General features: G+C 47.7%; 2 protein-coding genes across 9 annotated transcripts in view; one reads left to right on the plus strand and one right to left on the minus strand.

Moving 5' to 3' along the window:
- Positions 1-5,874, plus strand: part of BEND3 (BEN domain containing 3) — a 36,352-nt gene extending 30,478 nt beyond the window's left edge. For both annotated transcript variants that reach the window (XM_053904606.1, XM_053904607.1), the window contains one exon: positions 1-5,874. In XM_053904606.1, the coding sequence (XP_053760581.1) occupies positions 1-2,247 (2,247 nt within the window). In that variant the 3' untranslated portion in view covers positions 2,248-5,874.
- MTRES1 (mitochondrial transcription rescue factor 1) overlaps positions 5,419-20,840 on the minus strand; it is a 24,076-nt gene continuing 8,654 nt past the window's right edge. The window contains exons 1-5 of one of the 7 annotated variants that reach the window (XM_019443013.2): positions 20,354-20,456; positions 19,686-20,164; positions 18,011-18,083; positions 13,639-13,804; positions 5,447-5,624 (exon numbers count right to left, since the gene is read on the minus strand). In XM_019443013.2, the coding sequence (XP_019298558.1) occupies positions 5,590-5,624; positions 13,639-13,804; positions 18,011-18,083; positions 19,686-20,152 (741 nt within the window). In that variant the 5' untranslated portion in view covers positions 20,153-20,164; positions 20,354-20,456 and the 3' untranslated portion in view covers positions 5,447-5,589. Of the gene's footprint in view, positions 5,625-13,306; positions 13,805-15,825; positions 16,345-18,010; positions 18,084-19,685; positions 20,165-20,353; positions 20,457-20,840 lie in introns of those variants that run through there. The other 6 variants (XM_019443006.2, XM_019443009.2, XM_019443014.2 and 3 more) reach the window with 6 other exon arrangements.

Raw genomic sequence — 20,840 nt, forward strand, 5'->3', positions numbered from 1 at the left:
GCGCTCCTAGCAGGCATGCGGAACCGGGAGAACTGCTCGCCCTGCCAGGGCAACGGAGAGCAGGCCAGCAGGGGCAAGAACTTGGGCTCCGCGTGGCCCGGCGAGGAGGAGCCCTGTGGCGAGGTGACCACCCCCTCTTACAAGAAGCCTCTGTATGGCATCTCGCACAAGATCATGGAGAAGAAGAACCCTCCCGCTGGGGACATGCTCAACACGTACGAGCTCTTCGAGAAGGCAAACTCCAGCAACAGCCCCTCGCCGCTGCGGCTCCTGAACGAGCCGCAGAAGCGGGACTGTGGCAGCGCCGCAGCGGCCACCGACGGTGACCCCAACATCTACTTTCTGATCCAGAAGATGTTCTACATGCTCAACACGCTGTCCTCCAACATGTCCCAGTTGCACAGCAAGGTGGACCTGCTCTCCCTGGAGGTGAGCCGCATCAAGAAGCAGGTGAGCCCCACCGAGATGGTGGCCAAGTTCCAGCCGCCCCCGGAGTACCAGCTCACGGCGGCCGAGCTCAAGCAGATCGTGGACCAGAGCCTGTCAGGCGGTGACCTGGCCTGCCGCCTGCTGGTGCAGCTCTTCCCCGAGCTGTTCAGCGACGTGGACTTCTCCCGCGGCTGCAGTGCCTGCGGCTTCGCGGCCAAGCGGAAGCTGGAGTCGCTGCACCTGCAGCTCATCCGCAACTACGTGGAGGTCTACTACCCCTCGGTGAAGGACACGGCCGTGTGGCAGGCCGAGTGTCTGCCCCAGCTGAACGACTTCTTCAGCCGCTTCTGGGCGCAGCGGGAGATGGAGGACAGCCAGCCCGGCGGCCAGGTCCCCGGCTTCTTTGAGGCCGAGCAGGTGGACACCGGCCACTTCCTGGACAACAAGGACCAGGAGGAGGCCCTGTCCCTGGACCGGAGCAGCACCATCGCCTCCGACCATGTGGTGGACACGCAGGACCTCACCGAGTTCCTGGACGAAGCGTCGTCCCCCGGCGAGTTCGCTGTCTTCCTTCTCCACCGGCTCTTCCCCGAGCTCTTCGACCACCGGAAGCTGGGCGAGCAGTACAGCTGCTACGGGGACGGGGGCAAGCAGGAGCTGGACCCGCAGAGGCTGCAGATCATCCGCAACTACACGGAGATCTACTTCCCCGACATGCAGGAGGAGGAGGCCTGGCTGCAGCAGTGCGCCCAGCGCCTCAACGATGAGCTCGAGGGCCTGGCGCTGGATGGGGGCAGCGAGGGCGAGCCCGCTCGGGACGACTGCTACGACTCCTCCAGCCTGCCGGACGACATCTCCGTGGTCAAGGTGGAAGACAGCTTCGAGGGCGAGCGGCCCGGCCGGCGCTCCAAGAAGATCTGGCTGGTGCCCATCGACTTCGACAAGCTGGAGATCCCGCAGCCCGACTTCGAGGTGCCGGGCGCCGACTGCCTGCTCAGCAAGGAGCAGCTGCGCAGCATCTACGAGAGCAGCCTGTCCATCGGCAACTTCGCCTCGCGCCTGCTGGTGCACCTCTTCCCCGAGCTCTTCACGCACGAGAACCTGCGCAAGCAGTACAACTGCAGCGGCTCGCTGGGCAAGAAGCAGCTGGACCCGTCGCGCATCAAGCTCATCCGCCACTACGTGCAGCTGCTCTACCCCCGCGCCAAGAACGACCGCGTGTGGACGCTGGAGTTCGTGGGCAAGCTGGACGAGCGCTGCCGGCGCCGGGACACTGAGCAGCGGCGCTCCTACCAGCAGCAGCGCAAGGTGCACGTGCCGGGCCCCGAGTGCAGGGACCTGGCGAGCTATGCAATCAACCCCGAGAGGTTCCGAGAGGAGTTTGAGGGGCCCCCGCTGCCGCCCGAGAGAAGCAGCAAGGACTTCTGCAAGATCCCCCTGGACGAGCTGGTGGTCCCCTCGCCCGACTTCCCGGTGCCTTCACCGTACCTGCTGTCGGACAAGGAGGTGCGTGAGATCGTGCAGCAGAGCCTCTCCGTGGGCAACTTCGCCGCCCGGCTCCTGGTCAGGCTCTTTCCGGAACTCTTCACCGCCGAGAACCTCCGGCTGCAGTACAACCACTCCGGCGCCTGCAACAAGAAGCAGCTGGATCCGACGCGGCTGCGGCTCATCCGGCATTACGTGGAGGCCGTCTACCCGGTGGAGAAGATGGAGGAGGTGTGGCACTACGAGTGTATCCCCAGCATCGACGAGCGGTGCCGCCGCCCCAACAGGAAAAAGTGCGACATCCTGAAGAAAGCCAAGAAAGTGGAGAAGTGACGGGCGCCCCGGGGACTGAGCGTTCTTTTGGAGCAGTGAATGGTATCCACAGACACGCACCTTATGTCAGTGGGGAGTGGCTTACTACATTTGCACACGTAAACACCACCCAACCACAGGAAAGAAGCCTTGCGTTCGGTCTCTCCTGCTCACGACTTTTGTCTTGTGCCCCAGTGGTGCCGCAGGAGTTGGGGAGAGCTGAGCCGTGAGAGTAGAGAGGCCTCAGGAGTGGTTCTCTCCTGGGCTGTGTCCCCCCACCCCCCTGCAATTTCAGATGCATATTCAGCAACTCTCTTGTTCCTCTGCCCACATTTTACATCTTCCATTTTTATCAAACAATTTTTTTAATTAAAAAGAAACCCTTTTTAAAAAAAAAATCATTGGGCTCTTTGGGGGCCATTTTACTTAGAAAAAATATCTTTTAAATATTTGAGATGAAGTACTGTAAGATGACTTCAGTTGCTGGGATTTTTTTTTTTTTTTAAGATGGTTTCAGATTTATGAAATTTTTACAAGTGCCATGTTCATGCATGATGGCCAATAATAGCTTCAGGTGGCACAGAGACCAATTTTCCTGACCTTGTCTTTTACATCTGATTTTAGAAGGATCAAGATGCCCCCTGGATGGCAGTAGAAGGGATGGAATAGTGTGATGTCCTTTCCCACCATGGTCGTGTTCTCCCTTCCACTGTGGTGCTGAGGAAGGGGCCTCACACGGCCTGGCCTGTTTGTAGTTGCCATGTGGGTAGAATGTCGTGCTTACTCTCTGTAGACGAGAACACTGGATGATGATGATGATGATGATGATGATGATGATGATATGAATGTAGATAGACGTGGAAACACGTACACAATGTCATTTGAGCTGTGTCCTTCCACTGCCCCCTTCCCTCTCTACACAAGGATGCTGTTTGGAGGGGCAGACACATTTCCTTGGAAAACAGTCTGTGTGGGTGTTTAGCTTCTTGTTTAAGGATGGGCCCCTTTGGGCTCACCAAAGCTGTTTACTTTCCGTGTATGTATCTGTGTGACACCCAGGTTCTGGGAGCTGTCTGGTGGTCTCACCACACCTCAGTGTTAGCCCCTCCGGTCGGTAGCACATCCTTGTTCCTCAGGGCAAGCCCAGGCCTCGGGCCCTCTTGGGGATATTTGGCATTGGAAGGTCACAGGTCATTCAAATGGGGCTCCCCTGTCCCTTGCCAGAGTCCACTCAGTTGTCCCCTCGGACCCCCTAGGAGCTCTGCCGCCCTACACCTGGCCAGTCACTTGGCCTCGGAGTAAGACATCTCCTCTCCTCACTGGTTGGGAAGGCCAGACGGCTCCGGGCCAGTGGCATACTCTCCAGGACTACCAATCGGGAAATTCCCCAGCACGTAAAGTCCTGAAAAACAATACCTTTACCTACCTGACTTTGGGGTCCCAATCCCTACGAGGGAAAGGAGACAATGTAACCCAAGCTGAATACATCCTACCAGAAACTCGGAAAATGAACTGAATCACACAGGGTAGTCATAAAACCCTTGTGGGATGTTGCTGATTGAATAGCCTAGTGGCTTAATGTTTTGCTACCTTAAAATGCAGAAGTAATCGAAACAATCTGTGAATTTTCTTTATACAACCGATAAGGACTTCAGTTCCGGTGGCTATTTGACGTAATTTTGCCTACACCCGGAGGGCTTTTTTTTTTTTTTTTTTTTTAATGACAAGATTTTGAGCAATGTAAAGTTGCTGATCTAACTTTAGTAAATTCGCTTTTAAATGTCACTTACAGATTATTTCTGTTGAAATTGCAGCCCTAAATTATTGCAATTTAGAAATGCACAGGGACTTAAGGACTCTCTCACCTACACCCACACCCACCCACACGTGCACATACATTTTCTTCCTACGAAACAACTTAAGTGGGATGAAGGGGGCCTATAGGAATAACAAGCTCAGCCTCTTTGTGCCTGGAAAGAAGGGACTAGAGCATCCAGGAAACTCACTTTTTCCTCCTCACTTGGGCCTTTCTCTATGCCTTAGTCTCTCCAACACACACGTGCGCGTGTGCGCGTGCACGCGCCCTACCCAAAGATGGCGGTGGCGCTCTCGCCCGCCAGCCCTGTTGGTTGGAGAGTGCCATGGAATTTGTTCTGGTCTCTAGGAGGTGTCCAAGAGGATTCCAAGCCATGCGAAAATTGCCCTGCTTTCTAGAGGGTGGACTCTGACCCTGCAACTTCAGAAGCACAATCATTTATTAATAACGCAAAGTCCTATCTACCCACGTTAGAGAAATCAACAGGTTCTAGGAATGAAATGTGTTTCTTCACAGCCTAGAGCATGTTCAGTTTTTGGAAGCTGTTATTTTGGTGGTTTCCTTAATACCTTTCCTGCGTAGGGCTTCTCCTCCCCACCCCACCCCCGCCCCAAATCTTAGAGTCCCTTTTAGAGAAGAGAGGTGGACGCACTCTGGGAAGTTGTTTCCTGTCCCTCTGGACTGTCTCACCGGGAAACACCTGCAGGTGTCTGTCTGTATGGTGTCCTCGTTCTCCAGCCATACAGGTGGGCTCCAAGGCTCCAGGGCAGTTTTTTACACGAAGCAATAGAAGTACAAAATACTTAACTTTTTTCAAAATTTAATGTTTTCCATAAAATGTGTTGGTAAACCCCGTCCCCCTCCCCATCTAAATTCATGGGTTTTTACTTGTTTGTTCTGGGGTTATTTTTTTCTTCGTATCTGGAGAACTAAAGAATTAGCACAGACACATTCTGATGGTAAGTAAAATAGCCAGTCACAGTAGGTGGTAGTGTCCCTCGTTTTCTCTGTTAGTAAGTTTTAAAAGAATGTATGAAGGTAGTCATGAATGTACTAAGTGTTCTAATCCTGCTTCAGTTCACTTTGGCTGTGTCTACATGACAACAAATGTTTGACAGGGAATAAAGTTGTCTAGTGTCATGGGCAAAAGTGTGCCCCTCCCCCTTCAGCGTTGGCCCCAAATCTTCCTTTCTTCTTAAGTTTGGGTGGAGGGGGTGCCGCATCAGCAGCAATCATCAACCAACCAATGGGATCTACTTAGTGGTGAAAGGATTAGCTGTTTCAATGGTAAGAGTCACTGGCCTGACCACACACCGCAGCATGGCCACTTGCGTTCCTACAGAGATGGCCTCAGTTTCCACCCCTTCCCCCCCCCCCCCCCAAATGTTTGCTTCTTGTCTGATTGGGATGGGGTCCTGAGACCCCCGGGGAGAAGTCACTGCGACCTCTCACCCTGCCTGGCTGTGTGGAGAGTGGCGTGCGGTGGACGTGGGGGCCAAGGGGCTGTTCCTGGCGTTTGGAAATACTTGCCTCGTGTAGATCCAGCCTTAATGTTTTTCTGACATCCTAGTGATAGCAGACCCTGCACAAAGTGGATATCAGAGTTAATACTGTGAGGAGACAAAATAATGGGAATAGTTTTACCAAAGATAATGAAATACCACATAATGTCTGCATTTTACCATTGATTTGAGTGCATCCTTAGAAAACTGAATGTAACAAAAACCCAGGACATTTTTGGAAATTGTATGCTCTCTAGCAACTGTGTGTGAATTTTTATACAAGCACTGTTTTATGAGTTATATAAAATGTTATAAAACTAGAAAAAAATATGGTGTTTGCAACATCTTGTTTTCTTGGGGCACAGGTCTGCCAGAACCTGTGTCGGTCGGTTTGTTGGTTTGTCTTCCCCCCTCCCAGGGGAGGGCGTGACCGCTCAGGGGGGATCCCAGCCTCTGGGGCTGCCACACTGCCTGTAGGGCTGCAGCCCACAGAGGATTGCAGTTGGCCACTGCTGAATGAGAGGTCGCCAAATAAGTCCTAGCCCTTTTCTACACAAACCACTTCCTGGCCACACAGTGGGAGGTACATTTGACCTTTTCATACCTTTCCTGGTCAGGTGCCAGACCAGCCCTGCTGCCAAGGTAGCAGAGCTTCATGGCACTTTTTTTTTTGGATCAAATGGGATTTGGTTCCTCAAAACTAATATGATTACCTGATAACAAAAGGAAGGATGCGTGTTTCCTCTCACCTCTTCTGTTTGGCTAATGACAAATTACTAACTTTAATATTCGTAGTAACAATAGTATCTCAAGCTGTCAGAGAAACGTTGTTTTTGGCCCAGGGGTCACAAAGATACAAAGGAAGTTGTGGCTTGTGATTGGAACACTTTTCCTACAGCCGCTTTGTGCTCAGTTGTGAATCCTGACGTGTGTGTGTGTGTGTGTGTGTGTGTGTGTTTGTGTGTGTGTGTAAGCCTCCTCAGCAGGCTAGGGTGGGTCAGGGGCTGGAGTAGCAAGTTTAAGCAAGACGTGAAGGAAGACTAAATTCTTTCATTCTGGCTGTAGGTATGTTCATTTTCTACCAAAAAGAAAGTCACAGAATTTCAATATGTGGGAGTTTACTTAACAAATCTAGTTCTCAGAGGTAAGAACTGCACACTAAATTATTACGATCATTGGGATGGTGAGGTGCAATCGATGCTCAGGGAGCTTCTAAATAAGTTACAGCCCCCCCGCCAGTGGTGGGAAAGGAATGAACATTCACTGCCGACTCGCTGTAATGGCACCTAAAGTTCACTGAGTATAAGCCACATGCCAGGCACACCAAGAACCGTACCTTATGATCCTCTCGAGAACCCTGTGAGGTAAGTCCCATAATTGTGCCTGTTAAGAAAGGTATGGCCCTGAATGGTGTACGTACTATCTCATTTGATTCTCACAAAAACTCAGTGTCTTGGGTACTGTTATTATCTGTTTTGTGGTAAGGAAGCAGAAAGAAGTATGTTTCTTGCCCAAGTTCACACAGCTGGCAGATGGCGGTGTCAGGGTTTAAACCCGTATGTCCATTCCTACGATACCACACCATCCCGGGTACTAAAGCATCCCTGAGTCACAACACACAAAGATTCAGATCCAAAAACAAATGCAAGTCAGTGGTGTCCTTTATCACCCACATCCTCTAAGCCCCAACTTGATCTTAGATATGGGTGTGCTGGTTTTAGAATTGCCGTGTGTGAAATCACTGGCGATTGTGGAGACCCCTGTTCTGGTAATAGCAAATTTGGGGAGAATTTGTGAAAGTAATTGCCGAGGGTCAGGTTCTCTAGGGGTGGAGCCTGAGGGCATCCCTGAGAGATTGGTTGTGGGTGTGCCCTCAGGAGAAGGGGGGGGGGGGAGGGGCAGGGAAGGCCAGGAGCAAGAGTGTAGTCTCCACTGCAGTCCAGCTTCATCCCCATACAGGGAAGACCTAGAATATGGGTTATTTGGCGTAATTAGACCCAGCTGAGGCAGAGGGGCTGGCTGGTTATTGTCAGAGGTGTTTCCCAGGGAAAAGGGTAGCTCGCCCAGAATGGCCAAGGGCCCGCTCCAGAAGGGCTGCCGTGAGCGGTTAGCTGGCCCTCAGCGGCTAGGGGTTGGACGCACTGGTAAGGGATCTGGGTAATATTCTATCAGCATCGGGTAGGGTCAGAACCACCAGAGGGCATGTCAAACCAGATCAGTGGACTCCATCCCCAGGGATTCTGCCGCAGCAGGTCTGGATGGCACCCAAGCATTTGCATTTCTAATAAGTTCCCAGGTGATGCTTGTCCTGCTGGTCCACGGCACACCCAGAACTGCGCTAGTGACCTCACAAAACATGCTGTGAATATCAAGGAAACTGAAGGCTTAGCACTTTCCTGATCATTAGAAATAGATCTGAGCTGAAGTGGTTTCCTGTTGCAATAAAACTGCTTCTTAACTAGCGATAAACTAAATCTTAGCTTTTAGGTCAGTGGGAAGAAGCAGGTTCACAAATACATCAAGGCTTAGGGGCAGTGGCCAAATGTGATGGCTTTTGCCAGAGCACTTTTGCAGGAGGAAGCCTGTTCATTGATTTTAAGGAGTAAGAATTGATTTGTTCTAAATACAGTTTGTAGTCCTCATGGTGAACTGTATCCTTGACAGATGTTGAGACATTAATGCCACAGCCCGGTCCTTCCAGAAGCTCCTACAGTGTGATGACTGTGTAGTCAAAAGTGACAGTGGGCTTATTAAATTACACGGAGTTGATGTTTTTGTAAGAGCTCCCATTTTTCTGAGCCCTGTAATAGGTGAGGAACATGCTAGGGATTTGACATGTCATTCAGTCCTCACAGAAACCCTGTGGGGTAGATATTTCCATGCCCCATTTTACAGATGGGGATGCTTCCAGAGGTCAAGGTCATAAAGCTGGCAGAGCTGGGGGGTGCCAGTGATGACCAGTCTGACTCCAAAGTCTGTGTTCCTAATTTCTGCACTGCCGCTAGTGTGGCTGAGTGCAGTAAATTTCCCCATCTTTCTGCCTAGGGGTCTCCTACCATTGAATTCGGGGTTTTGCTGACTGTCCACAGTTTCTGGATCTGCCTGAGTGCGTGTTTGACTCAGGAAACCTGTCAATGCAGGAAACAGAACAAGGGATGCGGTAAGAACCATGTCTGCTTCTAAAGGAAGTTCATTCCTTCTGCAAAAATATTTGTAATGTCTGTTATCTCCTAGGCACTGTTCCATGACTGACAAGTCCCAAACTCACTTGTTGGTAGCTAAGAGGCCTTGGAGAGAGAAGGCTCGGATAGTAAACACAAAACCTAACATCTCTTGCCTGAAACAGACTTTCAAGATGCACGGTGGGTATAAGCAGACTGGGAAGCTTGGCTCCCTGGCTCGGTGTAGACAGCTGAGGCCAATGCAGATGGAACAAGGCTGGAGTCTGGCCCGAGGCACCTGCAGGCCCAGTTTCCTGACTCTCCTGCTTCTCACAGACTGAAACATTGCTAAGATGCTGTGAATGCTGGCTGCAGGACCGGACGGCCTTGGTCTTCCTGGTGTTCAGTCCCCGTTATTTGCTGACACAAGGTGTTCAACTGAAGTCTCCTCCTGGGTTTGGACAAGCAGAAGTCTCAGCACAGACACAGTTCAGGCATGATGGGGCATACACTTCGGTATATGGGTGCCTTCTTTTCGGGTTCATACTGCTTGTGTTGCTTGAACGCAGAGCCGACTTCGTTTTAGCCTCACCTTTTGTGTATCTGTCTCAGAATCAAGGGTTAAGGGATCTCCCCTACAATCCTAAAGAAAATTCTACACATGGCATGGGGAAGGAAGTATCTGGTAGTAACCCCTCTGAGTGGGGCTCTGGAAGTGGGCGTTACCAGTCCAGGCCTCTCAACAGAAATTGCCCATTTTAGATACTTGCTGTTCTACCCTGACTGCAGTTCTTGGGGCTTCACTTACCTGCCTTGGGGAAGGTCTCACCAGCTTTAAGAATAAAGTCCCAGGATAGAAAGCCCATTGGGAAGAATTGCCATCTCTACACATCAAGAATCAAGAAGTGCATCGTGAGTGATCCATGTCAAGACCATGCAAAAATCACACTTTGACCAGTCTGCTTTTGATATACCTGGTCTATTAAATAATGAACTTAGGCAAACAAGCAGGTCTTTGGGAGGAACAGGAAAGCGGCAGTCTCAGAAAGCTGCATCCAATTTCAGAGCCCTCAGATGAGGCAGCAGCGGCTACCAAAGGCAGAAGCAGCAGGCTGGGGGGGGGGGGGGGGGGGCTTTCCTGTGCAGGAAAAGAGAACTTATGAGGAATGCGTGTTAAAAATAACTCTTTACTCCTACATTAGTCGGGCAAAAGTTAGAAAGCTGGATCATGCCGGGGCTGGATGAGGCTACGTCTGCAGGCACTTTCACGTGTTGCTGGTGGGAGGCAGCCTTGCTCAGCTGTTCTGGCGAGTAAGCAGCACTGTTATTTGCGGTGAGGGGAGGTGGGGAGAGTCTGGGAGAAGGGGCAGGCAAAATGTGGTGGATGCGCTTTGGTATCACGCGGCAGTGAGAAGCCACAGATTGATGCGCCATGGATGGAGCTTCAAAACCACGGAGTAGAAAAAGATACAAAATGAAAAGAACAGCACATTTTACAAGAAAGCATGCAAACAAAATGATACACATTAAACACATCAGCGTGTTTGGCTAAAGTGTGAGAGGAGGACAGGGAAATAAACTAGAACGAGAGAGGAGCAAAAAGAAATGTGAAAGAATAGCTTGGGGGGTGGGTACCGGTGCTAGGGCATTTCCCAATGGAAAAACTTCCGGTCCTGTGCCCCCGCCCACCCCCTGAGGTGCTGGTAAATGTTTAACAAATGACTCTCCAAGGGAAACATCAATTCTGTTTTGGGGTGACTGCTGATCTCCAAGGTGAGTACACTGCCGTGGCTGCTTGCCGGCTTGCTGTGGGACCTGCCGAGGTTTTGGAGATGCATACTGTGCTCACTGCGTCTGCTCCGTGCAGTGTTCAATTTCCTTCACTACTCCCTTGAGAGTGTCAGTAAGCTGAGAACCCGACAGTAACTTTTTGAAAGCTCAAATACATAGGAGCAAGATAAGGCAGAACTTCAGTAGAGTGTGAATCTACTTGCCTGTACCCTGCATCCTTTAGATGGTTCACGGAACATCACCACCATCCAACTGACATCTGCTCCCTTTTTAGCTTCTTAGAAAACGCTAGTTATGTTCCCATCTCAATTATCATTGACCAAATAAACTGTGACTTAAGGAAGGAGTATCCCCCAAATGTCTACTTTTCTCTCCAAAATGCTAAAAAGATAATGAAACGATTGCCTGGCCATCTATGTAATTTTCCGGGAAAGACCTTAAATGCTGTCTGGCAGAGAAATGCAATTACCATCATATTTCCTAAAGGAGTGCCATTTCTTTGAAAGAATTAACCATCATTACTGGTATAAGCGCTAGATCAGCCTCCACCAAAATAGTCACAACTTAAAAAAAAAAAAAAAATTCTTCCTTGTCATCCCATGAGAGCAGGTATCTTGAGCTCATCTCTCCCGACAGTTGGGGTCAGAGAACTCTGTTGTGAGGGTGTCCTACACTGTAGGGGTTTAGAGGCATCACTGGTCTCTATCCACTCGATGCCCTTATTGCCCCCTCCCCAACGTCTCTAGACAGTACCAAATGTCCCCGGGGGGAGGGGGTGTGTGTGTGAAATACCCTGGTCGAGAACCATTGCAGTGGAAACATATACATCTTTAATCCTTTCATCATAGTCTTTTCAAATTTTCTTTAATTTTCACTGAGGAGGCCTCTCCAGGGTAGCACTATAAAGCAACCGTCATTTGGGGTCAAGTATGGAGTGAACTTGCAAGAGTTCTACAAATCTTTACGAACTGCTTTTGTTTCTGCGATTTCATAGATATGTTTGAAGTCCCTTGTACTGCAGACAGCTGTGAGAGATCAGTTTTTGCCACGTGTTGTCACCAAACCAACATTCTCCCATCAGGGTTTTTTTTTTCTTTTTTTTCTTAGTTTGATTTTTTAAAACAGAGACGTCTGGAGTGAACCAAACACTGCAAGCAGCTGGGTGAGATGGTGATTACCCACAGGGCTTCTAAAAGCCTCGCTAGTGAGTGGCTCTTCCCACTGTGTAGCAACTCCTCTTACCTCATACAACGCATCTTGACTTTCTCCCTCATTCGAACACAGGACAAGGTAAGGCAGTTAGTATCCTGATCCTTATTTGACCAATGAGGAAGCTGAAGCTCTGAGAGACTAAGGTCAACCTATGACCAAGGTAACCCAACTTGCTGATGATAAGGCTGAGCCTAAAAACCAGGACCCCTGACACATCACAAGATCATGCCGCCTTGCACCATACTAATTAGGCTTTCTATATCTAGAACTTTCCCAAGAGAAGTCTGGAGAAGAGAGGGAGAGGGAGACAGGGACAGAGAGAGGTAAAGGAAATGGGAAAAACTATGGACATTTATCTCTTAAATTACAATTCATAACTAACTCATGTTGAAATCGAACATGTTTTTACTAATAAGTCAGCAAAGTCCAGTTAACAAGTGGTAAGATAGAAAAATTCCCTATTACACTGGACAGTATGTAATATTTCTTCCTGAGAGCTTACTTGAGCTTTCAAATAAAAATCGATTTTCCTGAGTCTTCAGAAATCCAAGGTGGTAAAGACTTCCAGACTCATGGGCCCAAACATCCCACTGTTTTGGGCCACAGAGGTTTCTCTTCACTGTCAGTTAACCTGAATTCCTAAGAATTCCTGGAGGGCAAATAAAAAGACCCAGACACAGCCAGTCTCTTTTACATGACACAGTCTAATAAAGTCTCTAAGTGAGCTGACCTTCTGGTGCCAGGAAACCATTCCTGGAAGACTACAAACTAGTATTTCTGCAGATGCCCTTTTCTTAGATCATGTGTATTACGTATGTGTCCCTTGTAGTTTTTAAACATTTTAAAAATGTTTATTTTAGAGAGGGGGGCAGAGGGAGAGGATCTTAAGCAGGCTCCACTCATGACCCTGGGATCACGACCTGAGCTGAAATCAAGAGTCGGACACTCAACCAACTGAGCCACCAAGGTGCCCCTGTGTCCCTTCTAATACTGTATTTTTTTTTTAAGGCTTGGCCCCTTTTATGACACCTTCTTGAGAACTAGATTCTCTGATTCTTTGTTCTCTTCATTGGTAAAATCTGTTTCAGCTGAAACCTACTACTAAAAACAAGTTTCATCTGAAAATCAAACCCTCAGCTTACTGGGGCAGGGGGGAAGGGTCATCACATATTCTTCTGTCAAAGGTCAGATAGTAAATACTTTAAGTTTCGTGGGCTACATAAGGTCTCTGTGATATATTCCTTCCTTCTTTTCTTTTAACAGTGCTTTAAAAATGTAAAAACCATTCCTGAGTGCCATAAAAAGGCCTCTGGCTGCCCCTGACCTAAACAATTAATTTTAGATGGGCCCTAACTAGCCCCTTTAGAATGAGTTAGAACAACTTATCCATACTTCTGAAGGCAAACCTCTGAAGGGAATTAAAGCTCACATGTTGGTAATTCAGAAGGGCTGGTGGTGAAAGGGGGTCCCCCAGTGTTCTCCCTCGAGGATATGAAGGGTGACCTTGACATTACTTGATTTTGCCTTAAGAAGCCTGCACCCAGGGAAGCTGGCCAAAAGGGATAAAATGGAAATGAAAGCACAAACAACAAGGCCCGTTTATTTTACATGGACTCCCGACGTATTTAATGTGGGAACAGCAGGCTAGTCATTAAAACCCTCTCTGGGCTTAATTCATTCAGCACACATCTCATTCATGCTCATGGGGCTAAAACGAGGTCAAAATGAGCACAAATCAAGCCCTGGAGAGGAATCCAGGCCATGGGAAGTGTCTCCAAGCTATGGATCCCAATTTCCACAAAACAGCTCAGCAGTTTCCACTAAGGGCAAGAGAACTTTAATAAAAATGCCCTCTTTTTAAGCTGGCCCTTTCCCCCATCACTCGAAAGTAGCTTTATTGATAGAAAGCAATTCATTTATTTAGACATACTCTTTTTAGGCAACTTTAACTTTTTCCACCGGCGTAACACCACTCTGTACTTCTCGCTTTCAGTTTTCTCTCCCAACACTTTTTTCAGGAGAACCCTCATCACTGTCTCTGTTTCTGCTTCTTTATCCTCTCCAATTAGAAGATCCAATGTATCTCCCACTTTCACCTGAAAATTAAAAGAAAACTCAGCCTTTACTGCATTTTGGGAAACATAGGCCAATGCAAATGTCCTTTTATTTTTTCTTTTTTTAGTAGTCTCTACACCCAATGTGTGGCTTGAACTCATGACCCTGGGATCGAGTCGAAAGCTCCCCCAACCAGGCACCCCACAAACATCCTTGGTTTGAGTTTCACCAGGTGACCACTCCCTAGAGGGGCAGGTGAGGAAAGGCAGTGATTCCTCTGAGGCTGTCCCTCATCCCTAGTGCCTCCAGGTGAAAGGGCCTCACTCACAGGATGCCCCAGACACACGTGCCCGATCCTGTCCACGTCCTTCCTTCAGACTTGGATGGCTTCCTACGGGCAGCCCGGGTGGTGTGGCTCAAATACCTCTACTAGATGATTGAAGGAGACACACGGAGGCATTTGTTTTGGTAACAATGACAAGAAACAGAGAGTGGGGCACAATCTTAGAGAATATGTGCATAGTAATTACTACCAGCACTGAGACAACCATTTCCAGTGTAACTTTTCACTGATTTCAACCCAGATGAGCTACATAATTGGGGACGGGGCAGTTTGTTGAAAATTAGTCACTGTGGAACAGTCAGCGTATCGCTTAGAGAAATGGTAAAGAAAAGGCCTAACACTGATTAGCCCTAGTGATGCCACATCATCAAGAAGATAGGACTCAATTCACCAAGACAGAATGCCACAGAAAAGAGGGTAGGGTTGGATGCAGACTCAGTAGGTTAAAAAGGCTGAGGTCAGACCCATTCTTGCCCAGATGGGAGCCTTGGGTTGAGTACTTCAGGGCCATGTCCTAGGGCAGTCCTATCAGTGTTGCTGGGGACAGCCTATGGTGGATACCTGGTCCTGGCAGCCCAGGATTCCAGAGGATCTGCCCAGTGACTCAGGAAGGAGCTAAAGTGACCCAGGTGCCAGATGCTGCTTCTACTGTAACATAAGCCAGGGATGACTGGGGCCATCTCCGACCTCTCACCACTGCTTCCAAGGAGGCGGGAAGCAACTCCATGTGTGGGCCATGGACTCTAAGTGGGTACGCACGGCCATTCATTTATTTAGAGCCAGGTGAGCTGGAGAACACATGGCTGTTTAAAAGCTGACTGGAGGTTTTCTATTTAAGAAGTATGTGCCACTTTTACTTTATTTTCAGTTAATGCTCTCTGAGGCAGCAAACATGTGTACCTCACCAGGGCAAGCTCATGTTTGTTCTCCCACCCATTCAAGGGCCCAATATTCAGTCCAAAACATGGGAACACACACCTGTTAGCCACAATGCCATACTGGTCAACCCAGACAGCTTAGAGCAGCTAGATGGGAACTCACACAGGAGCTGATGATAAACCTTAACATTCTCCTCTCTGGGCTAGGAAGCAGAAGGGCTCACACCACAAGTAGGCATGAAGACTGCTTCTCCCCTGGGCTTGAAGGTTGGGCTGACATAGGCATCATCTAAGGGATCTGTCCTCCTGTAGTTCTTATGCGTTTAATTGAAAATAAATGACCATTGGGGCACCTGGGTGGCTCAGTCGGTTAAGCATCAGATTCTTGATCTCTGCTCAGGTCATGATCTCACAGTTTGTGGGTTCGAGCCCTGCATTGGACTCTGTGCTGACGGCATGGAGCCTGCTTGGGATTCTGTCTTTCTCTGTGCCTCTTATCTGCTTGTGCTCTATCTCAAAATAAATCTAAAAAGCTTAAAAATAAATAATAAATAACCATTGGGGCGCTTGGGTGGCTCAGTCGGTTGGGCGTCCGACTCTTGATTTCCACTCAGGTCAGGATCTTGCAGTTTGTGAGATCAAACCCCACGTCGGGCTCTGTGCTGGCAGTGTGGAGCCTGCTCTGGATTCTGTCTCTCCCTCTCTCTGCCCCTCCCCTGCTCGCATGTGCTCTCAAAATAAAAAAAAAAATTAAAATATTAAAAAAAAAAGAAGACCATTTGGCCCAACTATATGGACATTTAAAATCAACGTCCAGAAATACAAGGCTTGAGAACTCTGCTTTACATTTTTCAGCATAACTTTATTTCATTAAAATTCACTTTTTAGTAACATATGCACGTGACACAAAATATACAAAGTATAAAAGGATACACAGAGAAAAAGACAACCCTTATTGTGTACCCCTTCACAGATATACTGTGCATAATGTCTGTCCCTTAAAAGAGCAGGCTCGTGTGTGGCTGAGCAGCAGATCCCTTTGGTAGCTTACTTCTAAGGCAGAGAAAAGGGAAGGAATATTTCTCAGGGAGAGAATGAGTTTAGGAAGGCTTCAATCACCATAGTCCGGCTCTAAACACCCTTTGTTTAAGTCAACAGGGACCCAGCAGCACCTCCAGTACTCTGGGCCCCACCTGGTTTGCAGCTAACAGAAAAGGTTTGCTCAGCTACAGGCAGCCAGCTTTATAGATGCAGCATCAGAAAACTGCCTGACCCTTCAAGGCCAGCAGCCAGGCACAGCCCCATGCAGCAGGTCATGGTAAGGGAGGTGTCCTTTATTCTCTGCAACAGCCAGTCCTTTCTAATGTGGGAGACAGCACACCAGACATAAAGCAAAAGCGGATGGGATTACGGGCTGTTCCAAATATCTACATTTCAAATCTTCCCTTAGCTGCAGTTACTATGGCTACAGGCCTCCTAGTAACAAGGCAGCCTGAGTGCTAACACTGGCCCCTTCCCTCTGCTGACCCTCAGGAGAAATCTGGAAAGCAGCCGAGAAAACAGAACACCCAAGGCAGAATGAAGAAGCAGCAATTAGACTGTAGTTAATACTATCTCAAAGCAGGGGGAGAAAAATAGACTTGGGGCATTTGTAAATGACGCCCTGGTACAGAGGCCGGTGCACCAAGAACAGGTCTTAGGAACGCTGTGGCTGAGGGGAGGGGGCAGGGCTACAACCAGGAAAAAGCAATTATGGGACAAGAGCCTAATCTCCAGATGCATGTCTGGAGTGCCTGATTTCCTGAAGCTCACAGAGCAATGACTGACATGCCGAACCTGCCAGGTCAGGAGCCATCAGAGATCGAGGACCTTGTGACCTGGCAGCTGAGACAGGCACTGTCCATTCAGCCGCAAGAACCTGTATGATCCCAGGGAACAAGGTCTCTGAAGAAAGCCTCGGTGCTCACCCAGGTCCATGGCCAACAGCTCACACCCTCCCTTGTCGCAGGGCAAAAGGATGTAGCTCAGGTCCCCCAGCCCCAGGGGGGGTTCTGAAACATGAAACAAGCCTAACAGTAACCTACAAAAGTGTGTGTACCTTCCCTGGAACATTAGTTCCCTAGATACTAAGAGTTAGATTATGTCTGCCAATGCCTCATATGTCAGTGTCTTCCAAACTTTTTAAGGGTTTCTGTCATACACTTTTTGATTGTGTTTTGTTGACTTTAACTATCGTATTATTTTCCCAATTAGGAAAGTGATATATACTTGTAAAAAATTCAGAAAATAAAAAGAATGAAGAAAATATAACCCATAATGCCCCAGAGATAAATACTAGTAATATTGATATTTTAATTCCAGATATATGTAAAATGTAACTTTTTACAAAAATATGTAACTTTCACAGTATATTGTAACAACACTGGATACTGGAAATACATTTTCTTGTAACTGACTTCTTTCACATAACAATAGTATTGAAGTTCCATAGTATAATGGTTAGCACTCTAGACTCTGAACAATAGTATTGATGTGGGGCTGTCAGAAAACTGGGAGTCTTGGTTTTGACAGCCGCTGTGCACACAGAGCAGGGCACCCAGCAAGTGCTGGCGGGTAACTGCCGAAATGAACAAAATTCCACATCTGCAGAAGTCCCGTAGTCCAGAGTTACCTCTACATGGACCAACTGTTCTTTTTAGCCTATAACGATTTTATGGGACTAATGACTTGGAAGTTTAACTAATGGATTCTTGCCAATTCTGATAGTGGTGTGTCTTAAAATTTTAAAGACGAAGGGAAAGATTCATCTTGAAGTCACTTAGGCTGCAAAAGAGCAGGTAGTTTGTGTGAAGTTGGCTGGTGAGTCTCACTAGCCTGATCAGGCCCACAGGGAATCGCAGAGAGGGTAACACAGACACACACAGGAGACGCTGAAACCCCAAGTAAGGAGCCTGAGGGGAAACTAGGGAGGCACTGAGTACTGGCAGAGCAACAGACAAAAATATCTGGCTGTCATAATATCTCACCGTTCTGCTTTTCTTCCATAATTTTTCCCCATTCAGCCTGAGTTCGCCTTTGTAGAACGCATCTTCCACTTTGCTTTAAAAAAAACACACACACAAAAACAACAAAAAAAACCAAATGCTTTGAAATAGAAATATATTCAAAACAATTATAGAGGTCTGAGAAAAACATCTGCCATTAATGTTTTATTCTGATAGTCACCAGCCTCTTCACAAAAGTCTCCGTTCTGGGTGCTGGGAAAATGAAAGTCAACTGCTCCCGTATGTACACACGACAGCGAGATCAAGGGGTTCTCCTGAATAGACGCCCACGTATGCTCGCACATCAGCACAGATATGCTCGCATCATCGGCAGGTAATCAGAACTCTGACGGGGCTCTGCGAGGGCCGGGCACTACCTCACCGGACTTCTGCAAAGCAGGAGCACCTGTGATTCACGACCACCAAAGGGCTCTGCGAGACAAACCAGGCATGACACGAATGTTGGGGCTATTAAAAAATCCTCTGCTAGTCCGAGCTGAGGTTGGGGAAATTCCAATCCAGCAGCTGCGGTCTGTCTTAATCACCAGGGCAACCGGACCAGGAGCCGGTGCTGACAAAAATCAGTGCCATTTTCTCTTGCTGCTCTGACTCCAGGGGAGTTATATCTGGGTGGGTTTCTGCTTCATGATAACAGCACCAGCTACTACTCTGGGGAAGAGAGAGAGGATCCCTTACAAGTTTGCCAGATTTTAGAGAATACTCAGTAAATCCCGACAAGGGTCCCTATGGGATTGGTCACCCTTGTAAGTCCTTAAACTTCATGGATTAAAAAATTAAACCATGCCATTAAATTAGGTCATACAGGTATAAATTACACATGGAGACCTTTCTGAATATATTATCCATACCGTGATTCTTACCTTGTATGCAGTATGCACGCAATGAGTGCTAAAGGAATGAATGAACAATGAGGGTCACTATTATAGAATTAGTCTAGCAGTGAGAACAAGAATACTAGAGAAATCGTGAAAGTTACACTTAATATCTCTGGGCACTATATGTGAACACACACAGTACTTTCTTCATAATAGCTAACATATATTGAGTACCTACCATGTGTTAGGCACTGTTAAAATGCTTTAGATGGAGGAGAGAGATACTCATTTAATCCTAGCAACCAGCTTCTAAGGTGTTATTTTACATTATACAGATGAGAAAACTGACACTTAGAGAATTTAAGTAACTTGCCCAAGGTCACACAGCAAACCAGGACTGAAACCCCAGGAGTCTAGCTGCGGAGCCTGCATTCTTAACCACCACATTCTCCTGCTTCTGTTGCTTCTAAAAGGGACCTTCTCACACTGTGGCATTTGTGAAACCCATGTACGGCTTCTTCTTACTATACACACCTAACATAGTCATTACTTCCCTCCTCAAGAAGTAATCAGTGGTTCACCTTAGAGTCAACTGTGTCTTAGATCAGGGAGAGGTGGCACCTGGGATGTGCAGGCAGTCACTTGACTCCTCTGGAAATCAGTTTTCTCACCTGTAGAATGAAGTAACCGAACAGGTTCCTAGAAGGTCCTTTCCTAACTGTGGTTCCTCCTCACCATGATATGGGCTGAGTGGCTGGAAACGGTGCATTAACATAACAAAAAGACAAAGGATTTTGTAATAAAACGCGCATCGTACTTACTTTCTTCCAACATCTAGGCCTGTCTTTAGGATAACATCGTACCGAAAAGACTGCACTACTTTCTCCAGGTCTTTATAGTCTCTGACCACACTAGGGTCGTCCTCCAGCTCCTCCTCCCGCTCACTCATCTCGCCGTGGCTCTCCTCATCAGAGTCCTCTTCAGCTGTGGCTTTCTGCAGAGTCTTTTCAGTGGATTTTTTAGAGCCTGTATTACTTTTGAGTCTTATGGAAAATGGGAAAATGTATTCTGGGGATATGAAAAGCCTGGGGAGTCTCCGTGAGAAAACGTTATGGAAAAACGTTTTACAATTTGATGTGTTTAACTTGGTACTAGAAAAATATAAGTATCGATTCCAGGAAGCACAGAGTTTGTACGAAGGTGTCCCTTGTAGTGCTCCCCAGAGTCCAATCCAGGCATCTGGCTTTCTCAAAACGCTGGCAGGCAATCTGACACTGGTCATAGCCATGGCACATAGAACCTGAAACAGACGATAATTCAGTTTTATTTCACGAGTGCAGCGTCCTGGCATTCTTACAACACAAACCATACATACCATGAACACTTAATATCCAGCACTATACTTAGGCTCCCCTACAAAAGACCATATTGGTCTGCACGTACTGAGGGCCACGCACTGCACCGTGGTGAGTCTTCTAGCTGTGCTTACCTCACAGGGTGCTCGTGAGGGTGGAACTAGATACTGTGTGTGAAAACACTGCTTCTCTTCTCCATCCCCCAAATTAACTTGGATACTTATTGCTACTGAAAAATATTAACAATAGTTCTTAATGATATTAAAAAAAGAAAAGATCTCATGGTGCCTGGTGGCTCAGTCAGTTAAGCTTCCGACTTTGGCTCAGGAAGTTCATGAGCTCGAGTCCCACATCAGGCTCTGAGCTGACAGCACAGCGCCTGGAGCCTATTTCGAGTTCTGTGTCTCCCTCTCTCTCTGTCTCTCCCCTGCTCACACTCTGTCTCTGTCTCTGTCTCTAAAATAAAAATAAAACATTAAAAAACTTGTATCCACCAAGTTAATATTAAGAAAAAGAAAAGGTCTCACGGAGAGAAAAAGTATTTATTGGCATACGTTACATCTCTACAATAATGACTTTGCTAAGGAAAGACACCAGGTCATGACTTCACAAAACCCAGAG

Source organism: Panthera pardus, unplaced genomic scaffold, assembly GCF_024362965.1.
Source record: "Panthera pardus isolate Hobbes unplaced genomic scaffold, ASM2436296v1 HiC_scaffold_17, whole genome shotgun sequence".
Taxonomy (NCBI): Eukaryota; Metazoa; Chordata; class Mammalia; order Carnivora; family Felidae; genus Panthera; species Panthera pardus.